The sequence below is a fragment of the Kogia breviceps genome, chromosome 15 (genome assembly GCF_026419965.1).
Source record: "Kogia breviceps isolate mKogBre1 chromosome 15, mKogBre1 haplotype 1, whole genome shotgun sequence".
Classification (NCBI taxonomy): Eukaryota; Metazoa; Chordata; class Mammalia; order Artiodactyla; family Physeteridae; genus Kogia; species Kogia breviceps.
Genome location: NC_081324.1, coordinates 50,521,173 through 50,534,672, shown reverse-complemented (window position 1 = coordinate 50,534,672; position 13,500 = coordinate 50,521,173). Strand labels below are relative to the sequence as shown.

At 44.4% G+C, this 13,500-nt stretch overlaps 1 protein-coding gene across 3 annotated transcripts in view; it reads left to right on the top strand.

Annotated features, from left to right (window-relative positions):
* Positions 1 to 13,500, top strand: part of LAMA3 (laminin subunit alpha 3) — a 239,848-nt gene that overhangs the window by 160,412 nt on the left and 65,936 nt on the right. For all 3 annotated transcript variants that reach the window (XM_059040920.2, XM_067015192.1, XM_067015185.1), the window contains 3 exons: positions 3,857 to 3,970; positions 7,502 to 7,611; positions 10,053 to 10,133. In XM_059040920.2, the coding sequence (XP_058896903.1) occupies positions 3,857 to 3,970; positions 7,502 to 7,611; positions 10,053 to 10,133 (305 nt within the window). The remainder of the gene's footprint in view (positions 1 to 3,856; positions 3,971 to 7,501; positions 7,612 to 10,052; positions 10,134 to 13,500) is intronic.

Sequence of the window (13,500 nt, the reverse complement as noted above, 5' to 3'; positions counted from 1 at the left end):
ACCACATGCAGGTATTAAATATGAAAAAGAAATCACAAATGTCTCAAAATCCATTGGAAAGCCACAGAAGCTCGGTGGATCCTGAGGCTTGCAGAAATCTGGACTTTCTGGGAAGCAGGAAAGACCCCGCCCATGGGCATCCCAGTATGTGGGCCACTGCTTTCCCAGCAGCTGACCCACGGTCTCAAGCCTTTCTCTAATCCAGAGCCTCCCTCCACCACCCACCCCCAACAGTTATAGTCCACTGAATATCCTGATTATTCAAAGGAAATTGCAGTCCAAGTTTCCAGCTCACAGCAGATCCTCATTTGAGACCAGTCAACCTGACTGTCCTCAAGTGATTAAAAGTTGCCGCAAAATGAAACCATTTCATGTCTCAAACTGCAAATAATGTTCTCTTGCTGAAGAGTGGTGGGAAAAAAAACCACAGTGGTTGGTACAATTAACAGGAGATAGCAAGCATTGTCATTCTGAGAATTCCAGACATGCCTCCGATGTGGATTTAGTGACATCCTTCACTTTCCATCCTGACCCCTGGATTGCAGAAAACCCCAAGGTGATCTGCAAGTCAGTTTCTTTTTTAACCTGCAAATACAGCATATTTGCAGGTTAAAATTATATTTTGCAGGTTAAAAGATAATATACCCACCGCGGTTTTCTCAGGACTCCTGCCATGTAGCTTTTAGTCCACAGGTGCTTCTATTCTTCTTCCCCCTGCCTTCTCCCTCTTTTCTAGCCCGATTAAAAGAAATTCAGAGCCCAAGGGAAAGAGAGGGACCTCTGGATTACCACCCTTCTGCCAGGGCGTGTCCTTGGCGCATGACTCAGCCTATGATTTACAGCGGCCTGTGCTGTCTGGGGGGTGAGGTGGGTAGAAGGTGATGCCTGCCCCACCTGGCAGGAATTACAGAGCGACGCGCTTCCCCGGGGGACTGTTATGTGCGATCTCTCACAAGCTGACTCATGGGTGAAGTTTACAGGTGGGGCCTCCTGCCGCAGACGGCCTGCCTTACCTGAGTCAGCCGGGCCTGGGCACTGAGCAGGAAGGGCAGGTATAAGAGGAAGAGGCAGAGGTCTGCGTGCAGCCAGCAGGACACCCAGAGACCAGGATGCCCCCGGCAGTGAGGGGGTCCACCCGGAGTGCGGGATGGCTGTGGATCTTTGGGGCAGCCCTGGGGCAGTGTCTGGGATACAATTCACAGCAGCAAAGGGTAGTGCTTCCTCAGCTTCCCGGTCAAAGCCAACGGCAAGCAAGTTATGTGGAGATTAAACCCAGCCAGGTAACGTCCCTTTTACATTTTGGTTTGGGATGGGGAAGGGTTCCCAGCTCTGTGACGTTTTAAGTTAGGGTGATCAGTGAGGAGTGGATGGGCTGGAGGAAGGACTGATGGCTCCCCACCCCGTTGACAGGCGGTGTTTATTAAGATGCCTGACAGATTCTCTCCTGAGCTGTTAACCACAAATCCTATAAACCTCAGCCCACCTGGAAGTGCTGAGACAGCTAGAGTTTGGATGCCTGTGGGATGTTAATATCTATGAAACTTTGTGTCCTTTTGAGAGTAACCCAAGCCTCAGGACAAAAGAGTCTGTTGCCTATAGGCTTCCGAATTCTGCCTGGGAGAGAAATTACCCACAAAGTTAACCATGAGAATCAGTGAAATCCCTTTTTAAGAAAGTGATGAGATCAGTTTTCTATAATACCTAACAGACATGCTTCAATTTGCCAGACATTAGACACTCATAAATTCTGCTTTCACTGTCTTTAAACTTCCTGGATGGTACAGGTATATTCACAGAGAAATAGATCCTATGGCTGCTGAAGTAGCCCTGGAAACTTGATAGAGACATAATTTTATCATTTGTACTACAAACGTTTATTGGAAAAGTTATCCTGAAAAATTATCACTTAAGAAAATGATTAGTTGCAAAGCTTCTTTACTGAAATAATATATTAGGATACATTCATTTTCACTTAGAATGAGTCGTCGGTACAATCTAATTAGTTGAACGGCATTTTATGTTAAATCTGGAGTTTGTTTGCCTTATAGAGGTGAGAAAATGATTATATTTCAGTAACTGACAAACGTTCTGAGAATCACATGATGCGTAACTCTCGCAGAGTGTACTTTTCTGTTTCTAATCCAGAGCAAATTAAGATGGGTGATTTCCTTTATCCAGGATAGACCATGCTACCCCCCCAAAAGCATATTTAATTAAGGCTTTTACTGGACATGTCATAATCAAACCAGATATATTTATTTATTTGGATAATTTGTTCTTTACCAAATTGGATTATTTTATAAGCATGTAATGTGATATATGGTGATAATTATAAGGCACTTGTCCCTTGTTAGTAGAGATTGTAGATACCATCACACCACCACTGGCTGAATTTCATTCAAATGTATCTCTCAGTCGTGCTTTCAGCTCAAGAACATTCCTTTCATATTTGGATTCTCCTTTAGACAAGCCTATTCATAGAACACATAAAGTAATCTAAGTTTTTGCAATGCATTCTTTTGCCTAAACATGGTTCTTAATAGCTGAAGGGAAAATTATATTGTAAATTATAGTATTGTTATTGTGTACGTTTTGGCATCGTGTCATTTTTGGAAGGAGCTTCTAGCCAAAACTGGAATATTCCACCCTAGGGAAGATGTGAGCTTCTTTCTCCCCCAGCACATTGGCTTCTTCCTCTCCCCAACCTGGCCAGCTAGAGACCTTTAAGGCCATGGATGAATGAGAGCAGATTTCCCTTGACTTTAACCTCAGAGTCTCATAGACGTACGTGCTGTTTAAAGAGATTAGATAAAAGATGATCTTTTATGTTGAAGTATTAATTTTTCCTGATGCTTTAAAAAAAAGCTGTATAGGAGATCAATGAAAGAAACTAGGCATAACATCTGACTTTAATCAGTGCACTGATTGGCTCTGCCAAAATCAAGAAAATGCCTATCATTCTCTTTAAAGACAGAGATCTAAATAATTTTTAAAGGCTGGTATAATGATACTTGCTTTTTGTTCTACTGGGGACATTCTTCACTAGAATCTTTAAAAAATATATCCGTTAGTCAAAAGAAAACTGTAATTCTTTTCATCCACATGAAAAATAATCACGTGTGTTACACTGGAAAGAGACAATTAGTGGAGATAGAATTAATCGAAGCAGTATTGAACAAGAGGAGACCACACTCAGGAGATTTCCTCAGGCTGGGTCTTGGTGTTCAATCGGAACCAAACATCCTTGCCAAGTTCTGTACTAGGATGCAAGCTGGTTGCTTTCCCTGGGGTTCCCTGTAGCCCATAGACCAGTGAGTGAAAGTGAAAGGGTCCCACTGGTTCTGCCACTGTTGTCTAGATCCCAGTGAAACCCCGTCTTTCCTCCTCCTCCCATACTGCTCCCCCCCCAGCCCAAACCCACACTTGGAGAGGGACTGGCTACCCAAAGAGAACTTGAACTTGAAGGGATTTGCTCAGAGGTCCTCCCCCCGAAGGACTGAGGTCCTGATCCTCTGCTTTTTCGGCACTCCACCCCTCCACTGGCCCTCAAAACCACTGGTGGGAGGAGAGAGGCATCCTACGTCCATACTCCGCCCCCCACCTCTCCCCCTGCTCTGACTTCCCCACCACACGTCTCCAACGCGGGCACCAACACACACACCAACCATGGTGTGAAAACAACAGAGAAGCTGACCAAAATAGCAAGTGGACCTGGCTCACATTTGGAAGTAGAAATTCACATACCAACTAAAGGAGCAAAGATAGAAAGGTGAATCCTTGACAGTCAGAATGGTCACCTGCTTTGGATGATAAATTTCTTTCTCTGTATTGACTGAATGCTCTGTTTGAAAAATAGGGTTGTAGCCCTGGATACTATCGGGATAACAAAGGCTTATATACTGGACGGTGTGTTCCCTGCAATTGCAACGGACATTCAAATCGCTGCCAGGATGGCTCGGGAATATGCATTGTGAGTAAATTGATGCTCTAATGCTACCAGCAAGCTATGTCTCCCCATCCCCCTCTACTAGGCCCTGAGATCAAATGTCGCACCTCCTACCAAACCCTAGATAAAGGTTGCCCTGTGAACCCAGGGGTCTCCAGGTAACCAAGCTGAATTATTTCCCACTCACTTTTCCCTCCATGTTAACGTGTGCCGTCAGAGAACACCTGTCTGAGCAATTAAATTATACCTTAGATTCTAAATCTCTCTCATTAGATGATAGTAGTGGGTAGATCCTGGGGCTTAACTCTTGCTAGGGTATAATAAACCAGAGCTACTACTTTGGACCCCAGTTTTGTTGGGGTGACGGGAGGTCGCGAGAGGAGACCTCATTGCTGTCAGGTAGCTCCAGAAAGCAATGAGAGGAGGAGGAGATGCTAAGAAGGGCTGAGGGCACCCACTCACTCACCGCCACGGCTGCCAAGGTAGTGGGTTTATGGGGGAAGACAGGAGAGGGGGGTCCCAGTGGTTTACAACTTAGCCACCGGAAAACTATCTTCTTTTGGAATATGTTAGAAAATTAGATTCTCAGGCGATCTTTCTCATGCGTCCTGACGCAGAACAGTTTTTATTTGCCGGCTTCCTCCCTGTCTTCAGAGATCCTCTCCCTGGTAGCCAGGGCCTCCCCGATTAGAGGGAGGACAGACAGTTCCAAGGAAAGGAGAGCTCACTAGTGCCCCCAGGAAACCAGAGCCCCCGCTTCTGTTGTGCTGTTTGGAAATATATTCTCCTGACGCAGGTTTCCTCTGCATTGTGTAAGGCAACTAGAGTGTGTTTCAGCTCTTTGAGTTCCTAGACTATTTTATGTGCGTTCGGCATGTCCCGGGGAGCTGCTTCCTCTGCAAGATGGGACAGGCCAGGACAGGAAATTGTTGTAAAGAGCCTGGTGGAATATTCTGTAGGATTTTAACCTTATAAGTTCAAAAGGAATAAAAGGTGTTGGGTGATGTTGTCTTCCAGCTCTTAGGTATCTCATATAATAGTTTGTGTTTCATACTGTATGATGTGTGTAACACAGGTAGACAATTTCATGAAAGATACCTATCTTGTCATTAAACCGTTGCTAGATGTCGAGTCCACTTTATAAAAACTGCCCAAGAAAAAAGGGAGTTTTCTCTGTGGTTCAGCCACCGGTGAAAAGATCACTCGTGAGAGTCATAATTCATGTTTTAATCAAACAACAAGATTTTCTTTCCCCCTTTTCTTTGTAGCTCCGTCTACACTTGTCCCCAGTGGCCATGTAGCCTCTAGAAACAATTCATTCAGGGAACACTTCCTGAGTATTTGCTCTTGTGGGAGGGACTGAGCAAAAAAGTGGTGCTGGGGGTTAAAACCATCGAACATAATCCCTAGTCTCAGGAGTCTTGCTGTCTCGTGGGGGGATGTACCTGTGTGCACACATGCATGTATGCACCTGCACACACGTACACACACGTGTACAGGCACACAGGTGCCGCTCAGTGGCAGGCAGTGAGTGCTGGCACTGCTGTCCGTCGTGGCCATCGTGTGGGAGCTGAGGATGCAGCCCTCATCCTCAGAGAACAGAAACGAGGAAACCAAGCACCTTCCGCTAGCAGATGGGACCACCTGCAGGTTGGCCTCTGCCTCTCAAGGTCCAGAGTCAATGTAAAAATCTGGGACCTTCACACATGTGCAAATCTCCCTGTCGTTTCAAGAATAAGCTTTGACGTGTGAAAAGAAACCAGCCCAATCCCTGTCCAGTAAAGCAGTGTGTGTCCAGTGGGGAGGGAGCTGGAGGTGGTGATGCATCCCGTGGGTGCTGTGGGCTGGAGGGAGCTCTGATGACGGGCTCCCTTCTCTCCACCAAGGCCCTGCCTCTCCCTCTTCTCCTGGCCTGCCGTCTCCCCACTTCCCCTGCCTTCTGTGCCCAGTCACCCCTCATCTTCCCCTCCATTCCCAGTCCCTTCCCCTTTCTCGTCTCATCCTCTCTCTTCAGTTTTCCTCCTTTTTATTCCCTGTTGCTGGAGCCTGTCTCCGCCTGCCCCCAGGATGAGGTATCTGAAACTCACAGCTGACTCGGGGCTCCCCTGAGGCTCACAGCCAGAGGTCCACACTCCTCGGGGCGGGCGGCCTCAGGGCCCCCTTGATCTGCGCGCTGCCGCCTCTCCAGCCGCCTCCCCGCCCCCTTGCACTTCACCCTGGGGAATACCAACTGCTTCGCATTTGCCCACACACGCCGCTGTGCTCCTGCAGGACCGAGGTTCTGTGCACACTAATCCACGTGCCCAGAATGCCCTTGCACACTTCTCCACCCAGCTCATTCCTCTCCTGTCCCCCACGCAGGCATCATCACCTCCCCTGAGGCCCCTCCAGCGCTTATGACATGCTGCCACACGTTTGGCATCGTATTTCCCACATTGTATTGAAGATGTCTATTCACAGGCTTCTATCTACCCCTGAGTCAGGGTACTGATTCTTCTTTGCATCCCCGGTACCTAGCATAGTTGGGCATCTAGTCCGTGCCCAGTAGATGTTTGGTGTCCCACAGAGTTCAGAGAGCACATGCTGTGGGAGTGGACATGGATTCATTCATTCATTCACTCATTTACTTATTCACAGTAAAACAAGGAAACCTGATAGGCAGATGCCTCAAATTTGCAGGACTGATGAAGACAGATTCCGGGGCAGATACTTTCACGTGAGGTTGAGGGGCATTTCAGACATTCTTATGGGACTTTATCAAGCGACTCATGTTCTAACCCCCTTCTACACGCCTCTCCCTGTGCCCCCATAAAGGACCAGAGTTCAGAGGGATTTTTCGTAGGATCCAGGCGGCCTCACTGCAATTCTTGTTTCTCCACGTTCTTGTTTCCCCAGTGTTTTCAGCTGAGAACTAAGTAGAGACAGGACTAAAATAGCTCTCTCCAGGAAGTTCTTCTTTAAAATTGTCATTTGGGGTTATAAAAGAAAGGAAACTAATGTGGAAAGGTAAACACTTAGTTCAAAAGAACAGATGTTTCTGATAGAGTCAGGGCAGCCGAGCAAAGTCAAGGAAGCCTCCAGCACCCTCATCTGCCGCCCCTGAGAGACTCCTCTGTGGATCCCACAAATCCAACAGCCTTGGAAAGTGGGTATTATTTTAACTGTACATTTTAAGAAAATTAGAATTGTATATAAATCACACACCAGTAATATTGATTTATAAAAAAAAAACACTGAGGCCCAGAGAGGTGAAGGGACTTGCCCAAGATCCCACAGCTACTAAATGTTAGAGTGGGATTTGAACCCAGCTGGTCTCACTTCATTTCATCCTGCCTCCCGATGGTAACACCAAATAGCTAACAGAAGGGCACTTGCTTTTTTTTGGCACCAACAATCAATGGCTAGATAGGAAAAGCATGTGGTTAGCAAAACCAATATCACTCTGTAGTGTCAGCAGATGTGAGTTATAATTGTGTGAGTAATTAAGAAGACAATGATCTCAATAGCAGTAAAGGTAATAGGCTGTTATTAATTTTACTCTTTATCCGTCCCAAGAACTGCCAGCATAACACTGCCGGGGAACACTGTGAGCGCTGCAAAGAGGGTTACTATGGGAACGCTGTCCACGGATCCTGTAGGGTCTGCCCGTGTCCTCATTCAAACAGGTACTGTGGAAGCTTGAAAATAATCTATAGAGACAAGAGGTAGTTTGGTGGTTGCCTAGGACTGGGGAGGGGGTGGTGGGAGGGAAATGGGAAGTGACTGTTGAAGGGTATGAGGTTTCTTTTAGGGGTGATGAGAACGCCCAAAAATTGCAGTCATGATTGTACAATGGTGTGAACATACTAAGAGCCGTTGAACTGAACATTTGAGATGAGTGAATTTTATGGTATGGGAATGCTATCTTAATAAAACAGTTCTATTAAAAAAAAGAATAAACAAGAAATGCAAACCAGAACCAAGACAAAGACAGACTATACAAGTTGCATGCTTCTGGGTTTTGCCTTTTCTTCTTTTCTTTTGCTGTTCATTCAGCCCCATCATGAGGCCGCCCTTCTCTAGATGCTGGGGAAACTGCCGTAAAGAAGGCTGGCAAAGACTCCGATCTCATGAGGCTTTACCTGGAGAATACGGGGAGAGGGGTGGGGGTAATCATCACACTCAGTAAATACGTGCACAAATCAATCTGAAGTATAATTTCAGATAGAGATAGGCTATGGCATTGATAAAAGGGTTATGTTATGGGTAGTGAGTAGATTCTTTACAGAGGGTGGTAGGAGGGCTTTCTGGAGTTGTTGGACAGGGACCAATGAACAATGAGATTGAGTAAGCCGTGGCATTTTGATGAGGGTCCAAGGCAAGGAAGAAAAAAAAAAAAAACAGACAAGAAAGCCCCTGTGATGATGGGTTTGTGGACAGTAAGGAAGCAAGAGCGGCTGGATGGCAGTGAGAGAGAGACGGCCAGGAGATGAGGTTGGCGGGGCAACCAGGTTTCACATCCTGTACCTTGCAGGCTAGAGTAAGGCACTTGGATTTTATGGATTTTATCCTCAGTGTGATGGAATCCACAGGACAGTTCTGAGCCGCAGAGAGATGCGATCTGCATCGTCACCCAGGCTCCAGTAAGGCCAGTAGACTCTGTGGGTAGAAAGCCACCATTTTCCTTTCACGATAATCCAGGTTCTGCTTGGCCTTGGCACTTCGTCAGAGTCCTGCTCATCATGACATGTTCACTGTGGGTCCAAACAAAATATAACAGGTAACTAAGTGAAGCAGGATTTGGTTTGAAAATCAGAATGACGCTGATAAAGTATCAGTAGTGCACAGGCTCTGGAACAGTTATGGACCACACGGCTGATTGATATTAGCCGAGTTAGCAGAGAAATTGGGCAAGTCAAAATTATCAGAGGTCACCTGCCCAATGTGGCTTTTCTGGAGATGCATATTTGAAATGTGCATCCTGGTTTGCTCTCTGTGTATTTGATACTCGTTAAACCTGCCCAGTCCTGTGGCTTGATTTGTAAAGGGATCTATCACTTGACAGTTGTCCAGGCTTGTTTGAACAGAAGCTAGAGAGAATAAAAAGCAGCAAGATTTTCACGGGGTGAAATTTTTGGGGGAAAGCTGTTCATCTTTAGTTGCAAAGCATATTATCCTCAAGGTCAGCTTCTAGCTTCTGTGCAGTTTAAGTAACATTCAGTTCCTAAGATTTATCAGTAAAACCCTATTTTTTCTAATTCTCCTTCTGGCGATATTAATACTGCTGACAAATTTCTAACTGTCCCTTTGGAGGTGTAACTGTATCTAATTGGCCAAGAGAAGCTCCCCAAATAAGAATTCTTTTACCAGCCAAAGATAAATGGAGTTATTTCCCCTCAGATTTATGTCAGGGTAATGTTCAGTAGTCCCAGACGTTTCATAAGGAACAAGACTTTTTTCATGGTCTCTTCGTTTAATTTGTTTTTTAAAGAAGCTTCTCAAAATACACCAGTTAAGAACTAAAAGGGAATTGAAATTCCAACAGCCTGATTGGAAAAGTGTGGAAATCACCAATGGCTGTGCCCACAGAAATACCTGGGCGTTGAGCATGCTCTGTGCTTTACTTGCCTCTGAGGCTCTGAGGGCCTGGCCCACCTACCACTGTTTCTTCCCAGAGGAGATTGTGCCCAATATAAAAGAACTAGAATAAACAAGGAGAAAAAATCTTTTCTTTAAAGAATCAGAGCTCTCTGTTCTTTTTTTTTCTGCCTAGACTTGTTTTATTCCTTCCTTGTTAATTCTGGAAAAATGCTGTCTAATCATCTCTTCCAAAGTGTGTTACTTTACTCTGTCTTAAGGGAAGGAATGTATTTCTCCAAGACAAAAAATGAAACAAAGTAAATGCCTTCAGTCCTCATTCAGCCAAATTTGCCTGATGTCAGCTGAAGGCAGTCATCATTATCTCTACAAGTCTTGATGGGCACAATTTTCTTCACACAAAAGGTAGCCAGACACTTGGTTTCCAATTTCACTTAAGGCAAGTCAGGTTCTTCTGGGGCAAAAAATAATGAGGGTGAAGTCTAGCAGCTTATGTTTTTACTGGGGCTTTTCTCTGTCTTTCTTCAAGTTTTGCCACCGGCTGTGTTGTGACTGGGGGAAACGTGAAGTGCTCCTGCAAACCTGGATACACAGGAACACAGTGCGAAAGGTGGGTGCCGCCCCTCCCCCACCCCCTTCTCTCCTCCCCGTCTTGCAGGTAGGGGTGGGCTCTTCCGGCAGGCTGCTGCAGGCACCTTGGCTGTAAGTGGGGCTCTGCTGGGTTGAGGCTCAGAGCTAGGGCTGGGGCTTCTGGTTTCACTGAGGCTGGAAAAAAGTCTCTTGGGAAAAATACAAGCGTGCTCACTTAGTAAATCATTAACTTCCTTCTCTTTCTTGTTTTGTACCTGTTTCAGCCATTTGAGAACGAGGTCCAATATGTCATAGTCCTATACGCTCCAGCAAACACCCCTTTACATACCTATATATACCGCTACATACCTCTACTCCCGGGCACACCCCTACATAGCCCCCCAACATGTATCTATATACTCGTATAAACTCATATAAACTCATATAAACTCATATAAACTCATCCCTACGTACTCTTATCCCCACATATACACATCCCTACTTGCCTGTACACAAACGTACAACTCTGCATACTCCTACACACGCACACATATCAGCAGCCCTAGATATTCCTACACACACTCCCCTCTTAATGCCCACATGACATTATGGACACTTGCAGGACAGCCTGTGTCTCACTCATCTCTGAACCCCTAGTGCCTAGTGCGGTACTATTCATATAATAGGTGTTTGTGAAACAAAAGAATACATGTTACAAAATGGAAAGAACATACCTGATCATAAAGGGCCACAGAGCCAAGCTTTAGTTTTTCCTGAACAGTATTTCATGATTAGCTACTACGCCTAGGGCACTGCCAAGTATTGTGAAGGCTATAGAAGGTACTTGTCATCTAGAGGGGAAGAGAGCACGCATATATCTGGAAAAGTAACAGTATAACAAATGAATCACATGGATAACATTTTAAAATTTAAAATAACTTTAATATAAGATCAATACATAATTATTACAGAAATGATATAATACAGGTGAGCAAAGAACGAATATGTACCATACCCCTGCAATTGCCCTATGCTCATGCCTGCCCACCTACAGTGCTTGTTGTATGTTCTTACAGATCAGTTCTATATGCATAGATTTTTCTTAAAAGAAAAAGGTAGATTCCTATTTTGCTTTCTGTTTTGTTTTCTCATCTAATAGTATGTTAGTAGTATATTTCCATATCAATAAGTGTTCATTGATAACGTCACGTCAGGACCAGGAAGTTCCACTGAAGTTCCATAATCCCCCACTATTGGCCTTTGAAATAGTTTTACTGTTTTCCATTCAAAGCAGCACTAAAAATGAATCCTTTTAGCTGAATATTTGTGTACATACGTCCTCAAGAGGTAATTATGGAAGCGGTCCCTTGGGCCAAAGCATAGGGACATTTTTCAGGCTTTTGATACATTTTGCAAAATTGCCCTTCAGAAAGATTGTATCTGTTTACCATCCTACTAGCAGCAAAAGAAAAACTGTCTGCCTCCAGTGGATACTAAAACTGTTCACTTTTAAAAAATATTGCCAGTTTGATAGGGAAACATTGTATGTCATTTTATTTTACATTTTTTGGTAATAATTAGATTGGATTTTTTTCATGTGCTTATTGACCATTTATAAATCTTTGTTTTGAATTGCTTTCCAGGTCTTTTACCCATTTTTTTCTAGTGGAATGTTCTTTTTTGTTGTTGTTGATTTGTACAAATCTTTTAGAGGAAACTAATGCTTCATGCTATATATTGCAAATATACTTCTCTGTTTTGTTTTTCATTTGTATATTTTTTGGTTTGGTTTTGTCAATTCTAGATCTGCAATAGTTAAGTTTTATTATATTTGTACCTACTCTTTTATTCTTTAGGGTTTCAGCCATTAGTGTCATGCTTAGAGAGGTTTATGCATATGCAAATGTTTATGCATATTTTGTTTTAGTACTTTTCTGGTTGTATTTCTTACATTCAAATCTTGATGTTGGTGAAAATTTGGAACCTCAACTTTTTTGTGGTATTGCATCTCACAGGGCAGATAGATTTAGGGTCTACAGGTCAGGCAAAAATTGACCAGAGCTGGCGTAACCTTGAGTATCCCAGTGTCCCATGTCTCAGTAATACAGGGGCCATGTTGCATGAAATGCACATGTCATTTGGTGACACCCAGAACCACACTCTGTAGGGTGAAACAGTCACTCTAGGAGAGGCACAGGGAAACTAGACCAGCTGGGGGAATAGCAGGTTCACATCTCTCATGTCATGCTCACTGCAGGATGTGTGCTCACTGAGTGATGGGGACAGTCACTCCAGCTGTTTTTCCCTTACACTCATGCTCTCATCCTCTCATCCCTCTTTGGCTAAGTACCTTTAGTTGAATTCACTAAAGCTAAATGTGTACAGAATTTCTTTTTTTTAATTAGGGGTTTGATTTCAGATTTTATTTTATATTTTAGTTTTTATTTATTTTTTGGCTGTGTTGCCGCGTGCAGGCTTTTTCTAGTTGTGGTGAGCGCGGGCTACTCTTCGCTGTGGTGCGCGGGCTTCTCATTGCGGTGGCTTCTCTTGTTGCAGAGCATGGGCTCTAGGTGGCTCAGTAGTTGTGGCACATGGGCTCAGCAGTTGTGGCTCATGGGCTCCAGAGCGCAGGCTCAGTAGTTGTGGCGCACGGGCTTAGTTGCTCCACGGCATGTGGGATCTTCCCGGACCAGGGCTTGAACCCCTGTCCCCTGCATTGGCAGGTGGATTCTTAACCACTGCGCCACCAGGGAAGTCCTGTAAATGTGTACGAAATTTCTATATGAACTTGGATTTGTTTTGTACATTTTATTTGGTTCTTGTGCCATTATCACTTCTGTATCATTTCTGAAACTATAAAATGACTTTGACTATTTGGTTAAGCAAGGCTCCCCTTGTAACCCTCATTTAAATTTTTTCCTGGACCATTCTGGCATATTATTTTTCTGGATAACTTTAGATGAATTTTACTTAAAAAACAAAACAAAACAAAATTAATTCAACTGGATTTCATAGTAAGGGAGGGCTACTCTAGACTGGGGTTATCTGAAACATTTTATGGACAAGGTGGGACTTAGATATGTCAAAAGGATGACAGTGGAGCTGGGAGGTGGAGGGGGAAGGCAGCTCAGGTCAGGGAAGTAATGCAGGAAAGTCCAAGGGCCTAGAGGGTACCTGCCACGGGTAGAAGGAGGCAGTGCCTTGTTATGGGCATCAGCTGAGGGTCTGGACACTATCCTATGGTAAAAAGGAGCAATTCAAAGTTCTTCTATTTTTCATTTCTGCAGGAGGAACATTGCCCACACTTATTCATTCTTTCCTTCAATGAAAAATGGATGGAGATCCTAGTATAAGCCTGGCCCTGTGCTAAGCATTAGAAACACATCAGCAACCAGAACACAGACTCT